Source organism: Monodon monoceros, unplaced genomic scaffold (assembly GCF_005190385.1).
Source record: "Monodon monoceros isolate NGI ecotype Baffin Bay Population unplaced genomic scaffold, NGI_Narwhal_1 Super_Scaffold_7, whole genome shotgun sequence".
Taxonomy (NCBI): domain Eukaryota; kingdom Metazoa; phylum Chordata; class Mammalia; order Artiodactyla; family Monodontidae; genus Monodon; species Monodon monoceros.
Window position 1 is genome coordinate 93,341,633 of NW_021703784.1, and position 14,454 is coordinate 93,356,086.

The following is a 14,454-nucleotide window of genomic DNA, read 5'->3' on the forward strand; positions in this document are numbered from 1 at the left end:
AAAATTCCTAGTACCAGGAAACAATGAATTCTACCACATTCCTTCCATGTAAACACTTTCTGATCAAATTGTACTTTGAGACGAGAACAACCAATCCAACTCTGTTTAAAACTCCAAAAAAAGTAAACTTATAGGCAATCTTTTAGAAGAAATATAAATGCTGGTCCGGGGGTGTTTAAAGTCAGTTTGAATGCCTAATTTCCAAATAGCCTTGGAGATTAGGGTAAAAATGATGTAGGCCACTCTAGCTACCTGATTTACAACAGGGATTCTTCATTTTCCTTCTTTGGCATTTTATATAATGTTGGCATTTCTCTTTTTGGTATTGTATGGCAGTCTACAGTAGCGAATGGGCGGAATTTTTAACCAGAACATCTGGGTTCAAATCTTGGCTCCACCATATAATAGATATATGATTTTAGGTAATTACTTAATCTTTCTGTGCCTTAGTTTTCTTTTCTAAAAAACAGAGATAATAATAATACTGTCCTTAGTAGGATGGGGTGAGGACTCTGTATGTTATACATGTAAAGTGCTTAGGACAATGCCAGTATATGGTAACCTCTATTAACTGTTAACTATCTTTAGTAATCTTCAGTATTTTTGTAAGTAATGTATTTTTCATTTGCAAAATATTGTATATGAACCAGCCCAATGTCCATAAGTGGTGACTAACCAAGTAAACTAAAATCTTTTTCTCTACATATAGATACAGTGAAGATGGTGTTGGTGGGTGAGAGGTGTCCATGCTCAGGTTTCAGAAGATCCCAAAGTCTTTGAAACCACGTGCAAAAATGACTGTATTAGGTGTGAGTGTGTATTTTTCCAGGGAGGGAATCCATGGCTTTCAACAATCTTAAAGGAGTCTGGGACCTCCAAAGATCAAGAACCACTGCTCAAGTGTCCCATTTTAAAAGGTATGCCCACATTACATATAAGTATGTGGAGATCAAGCTTGAATACTTTTCTTAATAGAAACATTCCCAAATATGTCCTTTTTGTGTGTCTTGACTGCCTCAATATCCTTACATTATATGGTAGTGTAAATGCCCTTTTCAGTAAAATCATTTGCACAGCTACACCAATTAGCATATTATTAGGCTTCCCACCCCTTAGTGCTATTTTTGACCTGTAGCTTCCATTTCAGATTTCCTTTAGTATATGAGAACAGATACATATTCTCGTATGAGAGGAACCGGACTTGGAAATGAATATTTCATTTCTATGAAATATACCACCTTCTAAATGCCTCTTTCTACCTGGTTCCATGGGTATTGATCCTGGAATATCTCCACATCTAAAATTGCTAAGAATTCCAGAAAAACAATTCCTGAGGGTCAAGTCACAAAGACTTTTAGAACAAGTGCAAATAAATACTTCCAGAAGTTCAAAAGAAGACGTTAATTCTGTTCTAATACAGAGAAGTGATATTTTGTTGTCACTGATTACCTTTTCTCCTTCTTTGGACAGATGGGAAATCAGTTTAACTTTTACTCCTTGGTAATGTCATTTCCTTCAGGCAATGAATTTCAAGTGATTATCATCCCAGTACAGTATAAAAAAGTAACCAAAATAACCTTTGTTTAGTGCTGGTTGAGGTTGGTAACATAGTCTGAAACAGGACCTAGTTCTCCATGACCCATAGCAAATCAGCCTACAGCACGAAGCCCGAGGTGCTCCATCCACACTTGTACCTGTGAAGCAGTCAGGCTGGGAGAGGATGCAGCCGACTGGGCGTGGTGGTGGTACTGCTGTTGCTGCTGTAGCTGCTGTAGTGGTTGCTGCTGTGCTGTTTGTAGTTTGTTTTCAGATTGTGGCAATGGCTGTATTTGGAACTTGTCTGGTTGTTCTTGCTTTACTATCAGGTTCTTCCGAAGCTGTTCAACTACTCTTTTCTACAAAGGAGGACAAAAAAGAATAAAATCTATCAGAATATTGTTCTATCTCAGCTGTACAGAAATAGGCAGGAATTATATGCCTCTGACATCTTTTCTGTAACTAGCTTATTCTAGATCTTGTTACCTCTAAAATTTACAGATTAGACAACTGAGGAGAAACCCATGGCATAAGTAACATTTTATATCAATCTATAAAGGGAAACGGAGGCACAGATGAGAAGAAAAGCTAATGGAGGTCGCATAGCAGAGCTGAGACTCCTTGACTATTATTATTTAGCGTGCTGGGCTGGAAGGGCAGTATAACGTAGCAGTGAAGACACAACTCTGCAAACATACTGCCTCAATTCAAATTTCAGTTTTGCTACTTACCAGCTATATGATGTTGGTCAAGCCACTTAACCTGTCTGTGCCTCAATTTCCTGTTCTGTAAAGATGAGGTGATTAATAATATCCTTAGGATTCTTACGAGTACCAAACTGCCTCAAGTAAAGTACTCGGAACTATGAGTGGCACACGCTGTTGGTCATTTATTTTTTTTGCATCTGGTAACATACATACCAGTTATACTACAGTAATTTTTGTTAATCAAACAAACATCATGTATCTAATGGCAGTTTCAAACATTAAACAGACTTTTAAACAAAGAAACCTTGATCCCAGCACTATGCAATATACACGACAGACACTGTAAATAACTGAAACATGTAACTCATGAGCACTGCTTTGCTGGGACAGGATCTGTGAAAACACATACATTTGCTTAGGCAGAGTAGTGTCTTAGCTATACGGGATGAAAATTTTTAATTAAGGTTTTTGGAATTTTCTGGCCTTGTTGAAATCCAAGAAAATGGTGCATTTGGAAACCTTCATTACTATAATAATACATTTCAACAAAAGGTAAGCTCCATGCGGGTACGGATTTATTTTGTTCACAACTAAACTCTGCATCTAGAACTACGGTGGCTAAGTAAATGTCCTCATTCTCTTCACATGATGTGTGAAGTGATGGAACCAAAGACCAGCAAATGGCTCAGAGAAAATACAACAACCATTTGGGGTCAGACCTGGGTTCTGACTCTCCTGCCCTAATGGCTGGAAGAAAGTATAAGCAGCACTCCTCGCCTACACTTTCAAGTGAGTTCACCAGCTGAGGTTTGTTATTTCTGACAAAAATAGATTACTGTCTTCTCATATAGATTTAAATAGAGAAGAAGTAAATGAAGATCTTTAAATAAGGGGTTAAGTGAAACCATAAGGGCCGGGTTGATTTCACATTCCTGCCTATGATTCTAACCAACTTCACTACACACACTCTCTAAAGAATCCAAACCTGCAGGTTACTTCCTTGACATATTTGAACATTAAAACATTTACAAAATGGATTTTTAAAAACTTTAAGTCAATACAAAATACATTCTTGAGAAAAATTTTAATATTTTTATTACTGATTCTTTTTAGGCAATGAAAATACCACATAAAGGCCAATTTGGCGCGGCGGGGGTGGGGGGGGCGGGTCTGCTATACTTTGTACTCTGCTAGCACCACCTCTTTGAGCAGTTAAATATTAAAAAGAAAAGATGTAGAGTCCAAAGTCTTTCCAGAAACCATCTGCAGAACACTAAAAATACAAATTAATAAAAAAAATTCTTAAAAAATAACTTTCAAGTCTTCAAAATCCTATTTCTCAAGTGTAAAACTTAGGTAATTGAATAGATATAGTTTAAGAGAAGGGGAAGTAACAGTAGCAGTGGCATGGATAATCCTGAGTACCACACGTAGACTTTATTGCTTGGTGACTGCCAGAACAATAAGACATTTAACAATTAAGTAATTATTTAGAGGTGCTTTCAGTCCCCCTCCCCAACATATTAATCAGCATTAATCGAACATATTAACAAACCAGCTAAAGTACAGCATCATTCTTAGTCCCTTTACCAAAACAAAAACAAAACCCCCCAGCTCCAATCAGGGGGAGGAGAGAAACCAGGAGGAAAAAATACAAACACAAATGTGACACCTGCCAAAAAATAAACTTTGAATAAAAACAGCACAGGAGGGTTTCCCTGGTGGCGCAGTGGTTGAGGATCTGCCTGCCAATGCAGGGGACACGCGTTCGAGCCCTGGTCTGGGAAGATCCCACATGCCGCGGAGCAACTAGCCCCGTGAGCCACAACTACTGAGCCTGCGCGTCTGGAGCCTGTGCTCCGCAACAAGAGAGGCCGCAATAGTGAGAGACGCGCGCCCCGCAATGAGGAGTGGCCCCTACTAGCCGCAACAAGAGAAAGCCCTGGCACAGAAACGAAGAGCCAACACAGCCATAAATAAATAAATTAAAAGAAAAAAACAACAGCACAGGAAACTAAATAATTACTATACCAGGCACAAAAGGAAAGGGTGCTTTTCTCCTCTATAGCCGTTTTTAGGAAATACAGTGTGCTCTCCTACTTGCTGCCTAACCGGGTTAAACTAGAAGCAAGAGACAAAGCTTGGAACCCACTCCCAGTGTTTTGTACAACAGAAGGGAACAGTAGGGGAAAGAACAAGAAAGGGACGCAGGCTAGAGTACTCTGAAGCCATATGGCTAGAGCAAGGTGACAACCAATCAGAACCAGAATCAGAAACGTGGGAGTCAGTGAGTCACGATGCATTCACAACTGTTCCTCCCCCAGGGCCTGAAACTAAGCGAGGAGGGGAGATGGGATCAAAATACTCGCAAACTTTCATCAGTCCTTGAGAAGAGGAAAAAAAGAAGAGAGAGAGAGCTGTGCAGATTGGACACGGGTCAGATCATATGAGGTGAGTAATGCTTTCTTTGAAAGAAGGCGCTGGCATATTTCAGAGAGCCGCTCAGAAATGCATTGTCCTGGCAGTCCTTGCTGTGTTCACCAGAAGCCTAGAAGAATACCCAGAATATAGTTGTGCACGTCTATGAAATTTTTTAAAAAAATCAACGGTCAGGGGAAGCACTGTTGCTTTCTGTCAAATAAACTATTCACTGCATTTTGAAAACCAATGATCTAAAGTTAGGTGAGCTCTGCAGTGGAGGCGCTCCTTAGGTGTACAGAGACCCTGCACACTCTTTTAAGGACCAACTAATAAAGGAGAGTTGCCCCGTGCAGTAGCTGGCTTTTCTAGGCTCCACAATCCAGTCTTGTTCTAGTTCAGTCTTGCAGCTCTGGCAAATACAACAGTCACATTAACTCCAGCAGGACCCCAATCTGGGTCAGTACCAGTTCTGGGTGGCGGTGAGAGAATACAGCTATAATATTTCATAAATTTTAGCTTGTAGTATCAAGCAAAGTTCTTAAGAAGCCTCATCTCCACAGGAAGTGAGACCATATTCTTCTACCATTTCTTTGTCTTAAACAAAGAAATCATGACTTCTGCTGGTCACTGATGAAGGTTATACTGGCCTAAACAACTGGATGTTTTCAATGTTGTTCACATATAAAGGAGACCTTTAAACATAGCTAATTATCTTGGAACGTTATCCTGAAGCTTTCAGAAAAGGCTAAGTCTCACAAACTGGCCATTCATCACTCACTAACAAGTTAATGAGAGCTAAAAAAGGGGGGGGGGTAAAGCAATTACACTCCAATAAAGTTGTTAAAAAATAAAATTAAAAGTGGGGGTGGGGAACAAAAGAAAGGAAAAAGGAAAAGCTGGAAAGAATGAAGGCAGAAGAGAGAGAGAAAAGTTAACAATTTATTACCTTCTCTCCTTAATATATTTTCTATAAACAACAGGCCAATGTGCCAGGTATCCAGAATGGCAAGTACCGCCCCCCTCAATGCATCTGTCAAGAACTGCTCCATAAACCCAGAACGGGATTCCAAGCCTCCAATTCCCTTGACATGCGCATCGCTAGGTTTCATCAGGGCTTGTTCAGGCAGAAGGGTTCACAGAGCCTCTGACACTTGAAGTCACAGTTTCTGAGACAGGTAGTCACCGTGATCAATATTGTGACATTCAGCGATACTATCAACGTGTTCACACGACAGCAAGACAGATTCCAAAGAAAAACACAAAAGTTTATCAGTCCGATTCAACAGAAAATCGGGTTCGTTTTTCTGCTATGGAAGTCAATCATTCCAAGTGCCACGGCCTTGGTCAATACAGAAGGGAGATGGAGTGGTGGAAGAACAACCCCTACCCCTCCAATCGAGCCACCAATTTATTTCCATCCAATCCTCACACAAATCTTAGAAAGCTTCTCTCAAAACAAATGCAGGGCTTCCCTGGTGGCGCAGTGGTTGACAGTCCGCCTGCCGATGCAGGGGACGCGGGTTTGTGCCCCGGTCCAGGAGGGTCCCACGTGTGGGCCCGTGAGCCATGGCTGCCGAGCCTGCGCGTCCGGAGCCTGTGCTCCGCGACGGGAGAGGCCACAACAGCGAGAGGCCCACACACCGCAAAAAAAAAAAAAAAAAAAAAAAGCAAATGCAGGCACAAGCCCTGTCCTCCACAACTGGACGCTGGTGCTTCGAGGCTCCGTTTTTCCACACAGTCACTCAACTTGCTTGTGTTCCACTCGGCATTATCTGTTCTTGAATCAATTATGAGAGGGCCACATCCACCCAGACATCTTCCTACACAGTACTGCCTTAAAAATTCATCCTTGTTTCCTCTATGATCAACCACACAATCAGAAAATATAACCTCCCCCCTCATACCAGAAACTGGTAGACTTGTAACTTGTCACAAATCCAGAAAGTCAAGAACAAACCCTACCCATCTTCATACCTAAAATGCAATGAAAAATCTTTCCAGGTCTTCAGACTCACCAATTGCCCAAATGAAACCAGGGATACTACATTTTTTGTGTGCATAAAAACTAACATGGAGAAATTTACATTTCTTAATAAAATCCGAATTTACCCAAAGAGAAGAGAGGAGAAAAATAACCTTTCTACTGTCCAACTGAAAGTCAACCAACTGTTTTTATAAGTAACACCAATATTCAACAACACTGAAGATACAGGAAAGAGATTACATGAGTCTTCAGAATGCTGCCTCATAATTATCCTCTAAACAATAGGGTATGTTACTGGCATAACATTAATGACAAAATCACAATCCAGGGTAAAAGGTATGTGCTGTTTAAAGAAAACAGAAAATTAAGTGAAGATTCCACCATTTTATGAACAAAGACACAGGAACAAGAAGCAATAAACTCAAAATAAGCTCCTTCTTGATGTAATATATTGCTGAAATTCAATGAGAGAATATGTACTGAAGTTATTAGAGGGAATGTTTAGGGGAGACACACAGGATAGAATTCTGACAGGAGAGTAGGAGGAAAAATATTGGTGGCAGCATCTATAAAAATATACTTAGGGGAATTTCCTGGCAGTCCAGTGGCTAGGACTCAGGGCTTTCATTGCCAGGGCCCGGGTTCAATCCCTGGGTCAGGGAACAAGCTGCGTGGCATGGCCAAAAAAAAAAAAAAAAGTGTGTGTGTGTGTGTGTATACACACACACACACACACATATACATGCATACTTAGATAAAAATAACTGTTTCATTCATTTTGTAAGGCACTAGAAGGTTTTCCCCCAAACTCTCCAATATTCAGTTTCAGGGTTAGAATTAGACAAATAGCTTCTAACCTTATAAGCCTTATTTGAAAGGAATATATTCTTGAAAAACACTACCTGTTTGACAGAGCAGCATCTACAACCTCATCTTATACAGTGAACTGTGTATGCTGTCTTCTAAAGAGGATTTGTTTGGTCATAGAGAGTTGGGAACATAGTTATTTTATAGTTCTTCACAAGGTGTCATGGAATTTGAACAGTACAATTTAGATGAATTAAGGAACAGCAGCAGTTGGAATTATCAGGGGTTTTTTTTCAGTAAAGTTCAAAATTCTCTACATGGATGCTTAACAGATGGTGGAGAATGCGTAAGTCATGATACTGATTAGACTCTGGCTTCTTTCATTAAAAAAATATTCTTTGGGGTTTACTCTTCCTTCAAAATACACACACACACACACACACACACACACACACATACACACGCTGATATGTACATCAATAGGTTTTACATCCCATCTCCACAGGAGATTAGACCTTTTATTCATATCAATGGGATTTATATCCCATTTCCATTGGGGATTAGACCCTTTATTTGACAGCCTGATTGAAATGCAGTTTACTTTTTTCTTATTTAGCTCATTCACGCTCTAATAGGTAAACTCAACCCCACCTTCCCCCAACTCCTTATGCATGACTCTAAAGGACTGCTAAGACTGCTATAGTCAAATTCTGTCTAAATCGAGGAACCCTTTTAAGAACCTGGGGACTGTCTTTAATTTGCATCAGACAAGAAAAAGTGTAGCTGTTTACTCAAGAGAGATGGGTCCCTGGAGAACTACAGTGCTTCAATATGTAACATACCCAGATGCTAGGACAAAATAGTACCAACACAGAGACAGACTAAAAAAGAGCACTGCATGCTGGGAATGGTAGTTGCAAAATATTTCTCTATAATAAAAGACGAACGAAGCCAAAATCAGAACCCAGTTTGCTTGCATTTAAGTTCTCTATGTTTCTTTGAAGTACTAAGCTATACTGTCCTGCTTGCTTCAGAAAGATGTTGAAGATCAAATGAATTAATGGTAGGAAGTGCTTAGGAAATTGTTGAGGGCAATGTGAAAATCAGAGATGATAACCCATAAAAAATACAATTTCTCTAGTGTGAATTTTCAGCTAAGAGCAGCAGCTAATTAAATGTGACTTTTCAATGTCAATTATCTTTCCTTTTTTTTCCAATTTAAAAAAAATTTTTATTTATTTATTTATTTATTTATGGCTGTGTTGGGTCTTCGTTTCTGTGCGTGGGCTTTCTCTAGTTGCAGCGAGCGGGGTCCACTCTTCATCGCGGTGCACGGGCCTCTCACTGTCGTGGCCTCTTTTGTTGCAGAGCACAAGCTCCAGATGTGAAGGCTCAGTAGTTGTGACTCACGGGCCTAGTTGCTCCGCGTCATATGGGATCTTCCCAGGCCAAGGCTCGAACCCGTGTCCCCTGCATTGGCAGGCAGATTCTCAACCACTGCGCCACCTGGGAAGCCCCTCAATTATCTTTCAATCATTTTATTTTTAACACCTAGTCAAACATTTTATGTTTGTTCAAACCTCGTTTTTTTTTTAAACGAGAATCACCAACAAAAGTACAATTAAGAAAGAATGCTACGTGTTGCCTTTTTATCTCATAAATCAAGGTTACTAGGGAATATTTTCCTGTGTAGAAATCTAGGTATGGCCCAGATTTCTTATACCTCCGTTAGTGGTTCAGGGCCATATTCTGAATGCATAAAATAGATGTCCAATTTAAATGTAGCCTGACCCAGCAAAGACCCTAAATACAGTAATGAGAACAGCAGAAAAAAACATAAGAACCATTTATAATCTGCGCAATTTAGCTGTTTGCTAATACAGAAAAGTGTCTGAATCACTGTTTGTACCACAGTGAGATATGACACAAAGGCTATTAATTTGTAAATTAAACTCCAGTTCAGTAAAATGCATGGCCCTCTGTAACTGTTACAAACGTGCACATACCACCAGCCTGTCATTCATCATTCCACGGCTCTACCCCCAACCTAAAAAGCAGCATTGCCGTGTTAATGTCAGAGCTGTCCCATACACTACAGAAATTCTCTCACCGCTCTGCCCTGAAGCTGTTATGGTTTTCCTCACAAAAGAAACATGACTGGAAATGGCTGCACAGTGGCGGTCCCTGACAAGTTGGATGTGAAAATACAATTTAAACACAATAATGATCCTAAAATGGGGGGAGGGAAAAGGAAGAAGAAAACCAAAAACCTGTATTATTTTACAAAATACTGCTCAGATACAACAGATTGTTTTGCTTACTCCAAGCCCTGGGTACACTGGAGATAATGTAGAAAGCCCTCTTTTCACAGAAACACAAGACATAATCAGATTCTGGGAGAGGTAAATATAATAGATTATCTAACCAAATTCTACACAGAATACACGTACTAAGTCATGGATCAATCGTTTCCAAAGGCAAGGATATATTTTAACAATCCTCAATTCTGCAGTTTTTGCTTAAAAGAGAGAAAAAAGACAGACAACAGTATTAGAACAATATACTGTGTCAGGCAGGATATATCAGGTAGAAAATATTTTTTTATAAAATGTAATGTTTACCTTACGTTTAAACAAAAGTAGGTCTTACAAATCACTAAACACTGATATTCTGAATAAGTATTTTAACAAAAGTACAACCTGAACAATACTCTTGATGCTTAAAAACATGTTTTTTATCATCTGCCATAATAGGATAAACACGTAGATTAAAAGGTTCCAAAGCTACTGAATGAGTATCTTTTAATTTCACAAAAAGTATTCAGCATTTCAGTAGTTTATCACCAAGTACTTGTTACAATCGCTTAAAGAAAAAAAATGAACAGTGTTACATATTTACTTTCTGACAAGACCCCACATAAAACAACAGAGGAAGCAATTCTATCACCTACGTAAGCTGCCAAGATGAGGGATAGTCAACTTCAAGGGATTGGACCTTCCAAGACACGTGACAGAGGATGATTTGCACTACTTTGTAGTTAGTCTGAGCTTTCTGCATCAGAAAGAGAAGAAACCTGAACTCATCTTTCAGAATTTCAGAGCAGGTTTGATTTTTTGTTTTAAACTGTCAGTACTAGAAATATTACTAAAGAGAGAGAGATTCAGCAATATAGGAAAAAAAAGCATGAACAAAGCATTCTGTTAAAAATTTTAAATTTTTATTAAATCTGAGGTGTGAAGAAAAACATTTTTCATAGGTTATGAAAATTACTAAATCCAATTCACAAATCTCTACACAAATATTTCAGGTCTTTACACGCACACACATACACACGCAAGCACATACTCTAACTTTCAGAAAAGATGGAATGGCCACAGTAAAAATGATTTATTTTTATCTTCTTTTAGCATATTTTTTAGTACTGAAGGTGTAGTTACTCTTTACTATACTGTTCTCCAGTTTCCACATCCAACAAAATTACTGAGGTGCAGCGCCAAAAGAGAAGAGGACGTTGTACTGAACATAAGATACGTCCCCCCCTTTTTCTTTTAAATACACAATTTTTTAAATTGTAGCCTGCTTTTCATTTTTATATTTTATTTTATTTATTTTTTCACTGAAGTATAGCTGATATACAATATATATAAGTGTACAATACAGTGATTCACAGTTTGTAAAGGTTATACTCCATTTAAAGTTATTATAAAATATTTGCTATATTCCCCGTGTTGTACAATATATTCTTGTAGCTTATTTTATACCTAATAGTTTGTACCTCTTAATTCCCACCCCTATATTGCCCCTTCCCCCTTCCCTCTTCTCACTGGTAACCACTAGTTTGTTCTCTGTATCTGTGATAGACTTAAATTTTGTTTTGTTTTTTTTTCTCGGTACGCGGGCCTCTCACTGTTGTGGCCTCTCCCGTTGCGGAGCACAGGCTCCGGACGCGCAGGCTCAGTGGCCATGGTTCACGGGCCCAGCCGCTCCGCGGCATGTGGGACCTTCCCGGACCGGGGCACGAACCCATGTCCCCTGCATCGGCAGGCAGACTCTCAACCACTGTGCCACCAGGGAAGCCCCTAGACTTAATTTTTTAAAGCAATTTTAAGTTCACAGTAAAACTGAGTGGAAAGGGACTTCCCTGGTGACGCAGTGGTTAAGAATCCTCCTGCCAATGCAGGGGGCACAGGTTCGAGCCCTGGTCCGGGAAGATCCCACATGCCACGAAACGGCTAAGCCCGTGTGCCACAACTACTGCGCCTGCACTCTAGAGTCCACAAGCCACAACGACTGAGCCCACGAGCCACAACTACTGAGGCCACGAGCCACAACTACTGAAGCCCGCGCGCCTAGAGCCCGTGCTCCACAACAAGAGAAGCCACCGCAATGAGAAGCCTGTGCACTGCAGCAAAGAGTAGCCCCTGCTCGCCGCAACTAGAGAAAGCCCGCGCCCAGCAATGAAGACCCAACGCAGCCAAAAATCAATCAATTTATTTTAAAAAGACAATGATGATATAATCACTGCACACCTATTAAAACAGCTAAAAAAAAAAAAAAACTGAGTGGAAAGTACAGAGAATTCCCACATAGCCCCTGCTCCACCACCCACAGTCTCCCTATCAGCAGTCCATCAGAACGGAACATTTGCTAAAAGTGATGAACCTATGTTGGCACATCATTATCACCCCCAATCCATAGTTTACACTAGAGTTCACTCTTCTTTTAAAAACTGAAGGATAGTTTATTTACAGTGCTGTGTTAGTCTCCAGTGTACAGCAAAGTGATTCGGATATACATATATATACATATTCTTTTTCATATCCTTTTCCAATATAGGTTATTACAAGATACTGAATATAGTTCCCTGTGCTCTACAGTAGGACCTTGTTGTCATCTATTTTATATATAGTATTTGAATCTGCTAATCCCAAGCCCCTAATTAATCCCCCCCTTTCCCCTTTGATAACCGCAAGTTTGTCTTCTCTGCCTGGGAGTCTGTTTCTGTTTTGTAAATAAATTCATTTGTATCTTTTTTTTTTAGATTCCACATATAAGTGATACCATATGATATTTGTCTTCGTCTGATTTACTTCACTTAGCATGATAATCTCTAGGTCCATCCACGTTGCTGCAAATCATATTATTTCATTCTTTTTTATGGCCGAGTAATATTCCATATATATATATATATATATATATATATATATATATATATATATGTACACCACATCGTTTTTATCCATTCATCTGTCAATGGACATTTAGGCTGCTTCCATATCTTTTTGGTTATTGTAAACAGTGCTGCTATGAACACACTGGGGTGTGTTATCTTTTCAAATTAGAGTTTTCTCAGGGTATATGCCCAGGACTGGGATTGCTGGGTCATATGGTAGCTCTATTTTTAGTTTCTTAAGGAACCTCCACACTGTTCTCAGTGGCTGCACCAATTTACATTTCTACTAACAGTACAGGAGGGTTTCGGGTTCACTCTTAATGCTGTACATTCTATGGATTTTTGACAAATGTACAATGACATGCATCCACCATTGCAGTATCATATGGAATAGTTTCATTGCCCTAAAAATCCTCTGTGCTCTGTGTATTCATCTCTCCCTTGCCCAACCTCTGGCATCCACTGATCATTTAACTGTCTCTATAATTCTGCCTTTTCCAGAATGTCATACGTTGGCATCATACAGTAGCCTTTTCAAATTGGCTTCTTTCACTTAGAAATACATATTTGTCCTTCCATGTCTTTTCATGGCTTGATAGCTCATTCTTTTTACCCCTGTATAATATTCCACTGTCTGGATATACCACAGTAGTCTCGATTTTTAGATACAGTCTAATGCGGCAGCTGGTGAGTTCTACAATGACTACAATAAAAACAGCAGCAATAGTATCAAATAGATATCACCTGCCAGGTAAGACACTAAGGCTCTGAGCATCTAAGTGACTTGACCTAGGTCTCAAGTTATGGGCAGAGTCAGACTTAGAAGTTCTAGTTCCTGGTATCTAATTTCTTATCTTTCCCCTCCCCCCATTATTTTACTTGCTGGTAAGGACTTGAAGCTCTCACATCTATATACTGTATAATATGGCAAGCCACAAAAGCACCTAGTAAAAAACCTTAAAAAAAAATACCCGCCCTCCATCCCATTCTGCTTTTAGGAAAAATAAGTAGAGAGGCAGTATAGTGCAGCAAAAAATAATACAAACGGTCAAGAAATCTGGGTTCTGGTCACATATCTGTCACTGCGCTAGTTTTGTGACCTTGAGTACGTTATTTACCTGATCTTGGTCTCAGTTTCTCCACTCAGTCTTCAATATTCTCTTCTGTTAAAATTCTGTGAATCTCTAAATAACAAGAATACAATCTCTTGATCTTTACTTTCCACCTCTATAAGCACAGTACACAGAAAGCTACTAGCGCTCACAATGATGATCCTGACACACTACAAAGAAGCTAAGTCATTAAAGAATAGTTTCGTTCAGGGATTAAAAATTCACATGAACAGGGGTCAAGCAGGTAATGCATGTGAAAGAAGCAGGCCAGCTATGAGACAATAGAGAGTGATGGGAACTAAAGTCAACTGGAGAGGGAATGACCTGTCTAAAGGCACTAATGTAAGGATTGCTTTTAACATTGTTAAAATATCTTTGTTACTTAGATTAAGCCCATGGGTTACCAGTTTTCAACCTCTAGGCAGTAACTACATTCACTGAACTGTAGCTCCTAGGAGAGGAATCAGTCATCACTTAGGAATTTTTTCAACAATAAAAGGTGAGTCAAAAAAGAATTTCAGACAACCAGAAAATTCAAATGGCTTTCCTGTTAAGCAAAATCTTAGCATTGTTAAACAGCTGGGTTGTGACTTTAGTGGGAAGAAGCACAGACATAAAAGCAAGTGATAAATGGGTATTAAGAAAAATATGGTAAGATAAAATATCTTAAGATATGAGAGACAATATACAAAATATAAAAGAATAAAAAATTTA

General features: G+C 39.3%; 1 protein-coding gene across 10 annotated transcripts in view; it reads right to left on the reverse strand.

The window, feature by feature from the left end:
* The window catches only part of PHF21A (PHD finger protein 21A), a 191,872-nt gene that overhangs the window by 49,472 nt on the left and 127,946 nt on the right, over window positions 1-14,454 (reverse strand). For all 10 annotated transcript variants that reach the window (XM_029207770.1, XM_029207771.1, XM_029207767.1 and 7 more), the window contains one exon: window positions 1,695-1,895. In XM_029207770.1, the coding sequence (XP_029063603.1) occupies window positions 1,695-1,895 (201 nt within the window). The remainder of the gene's footprint in view (window positions 1-1,694; window positions 1,896-14,454) is intronic.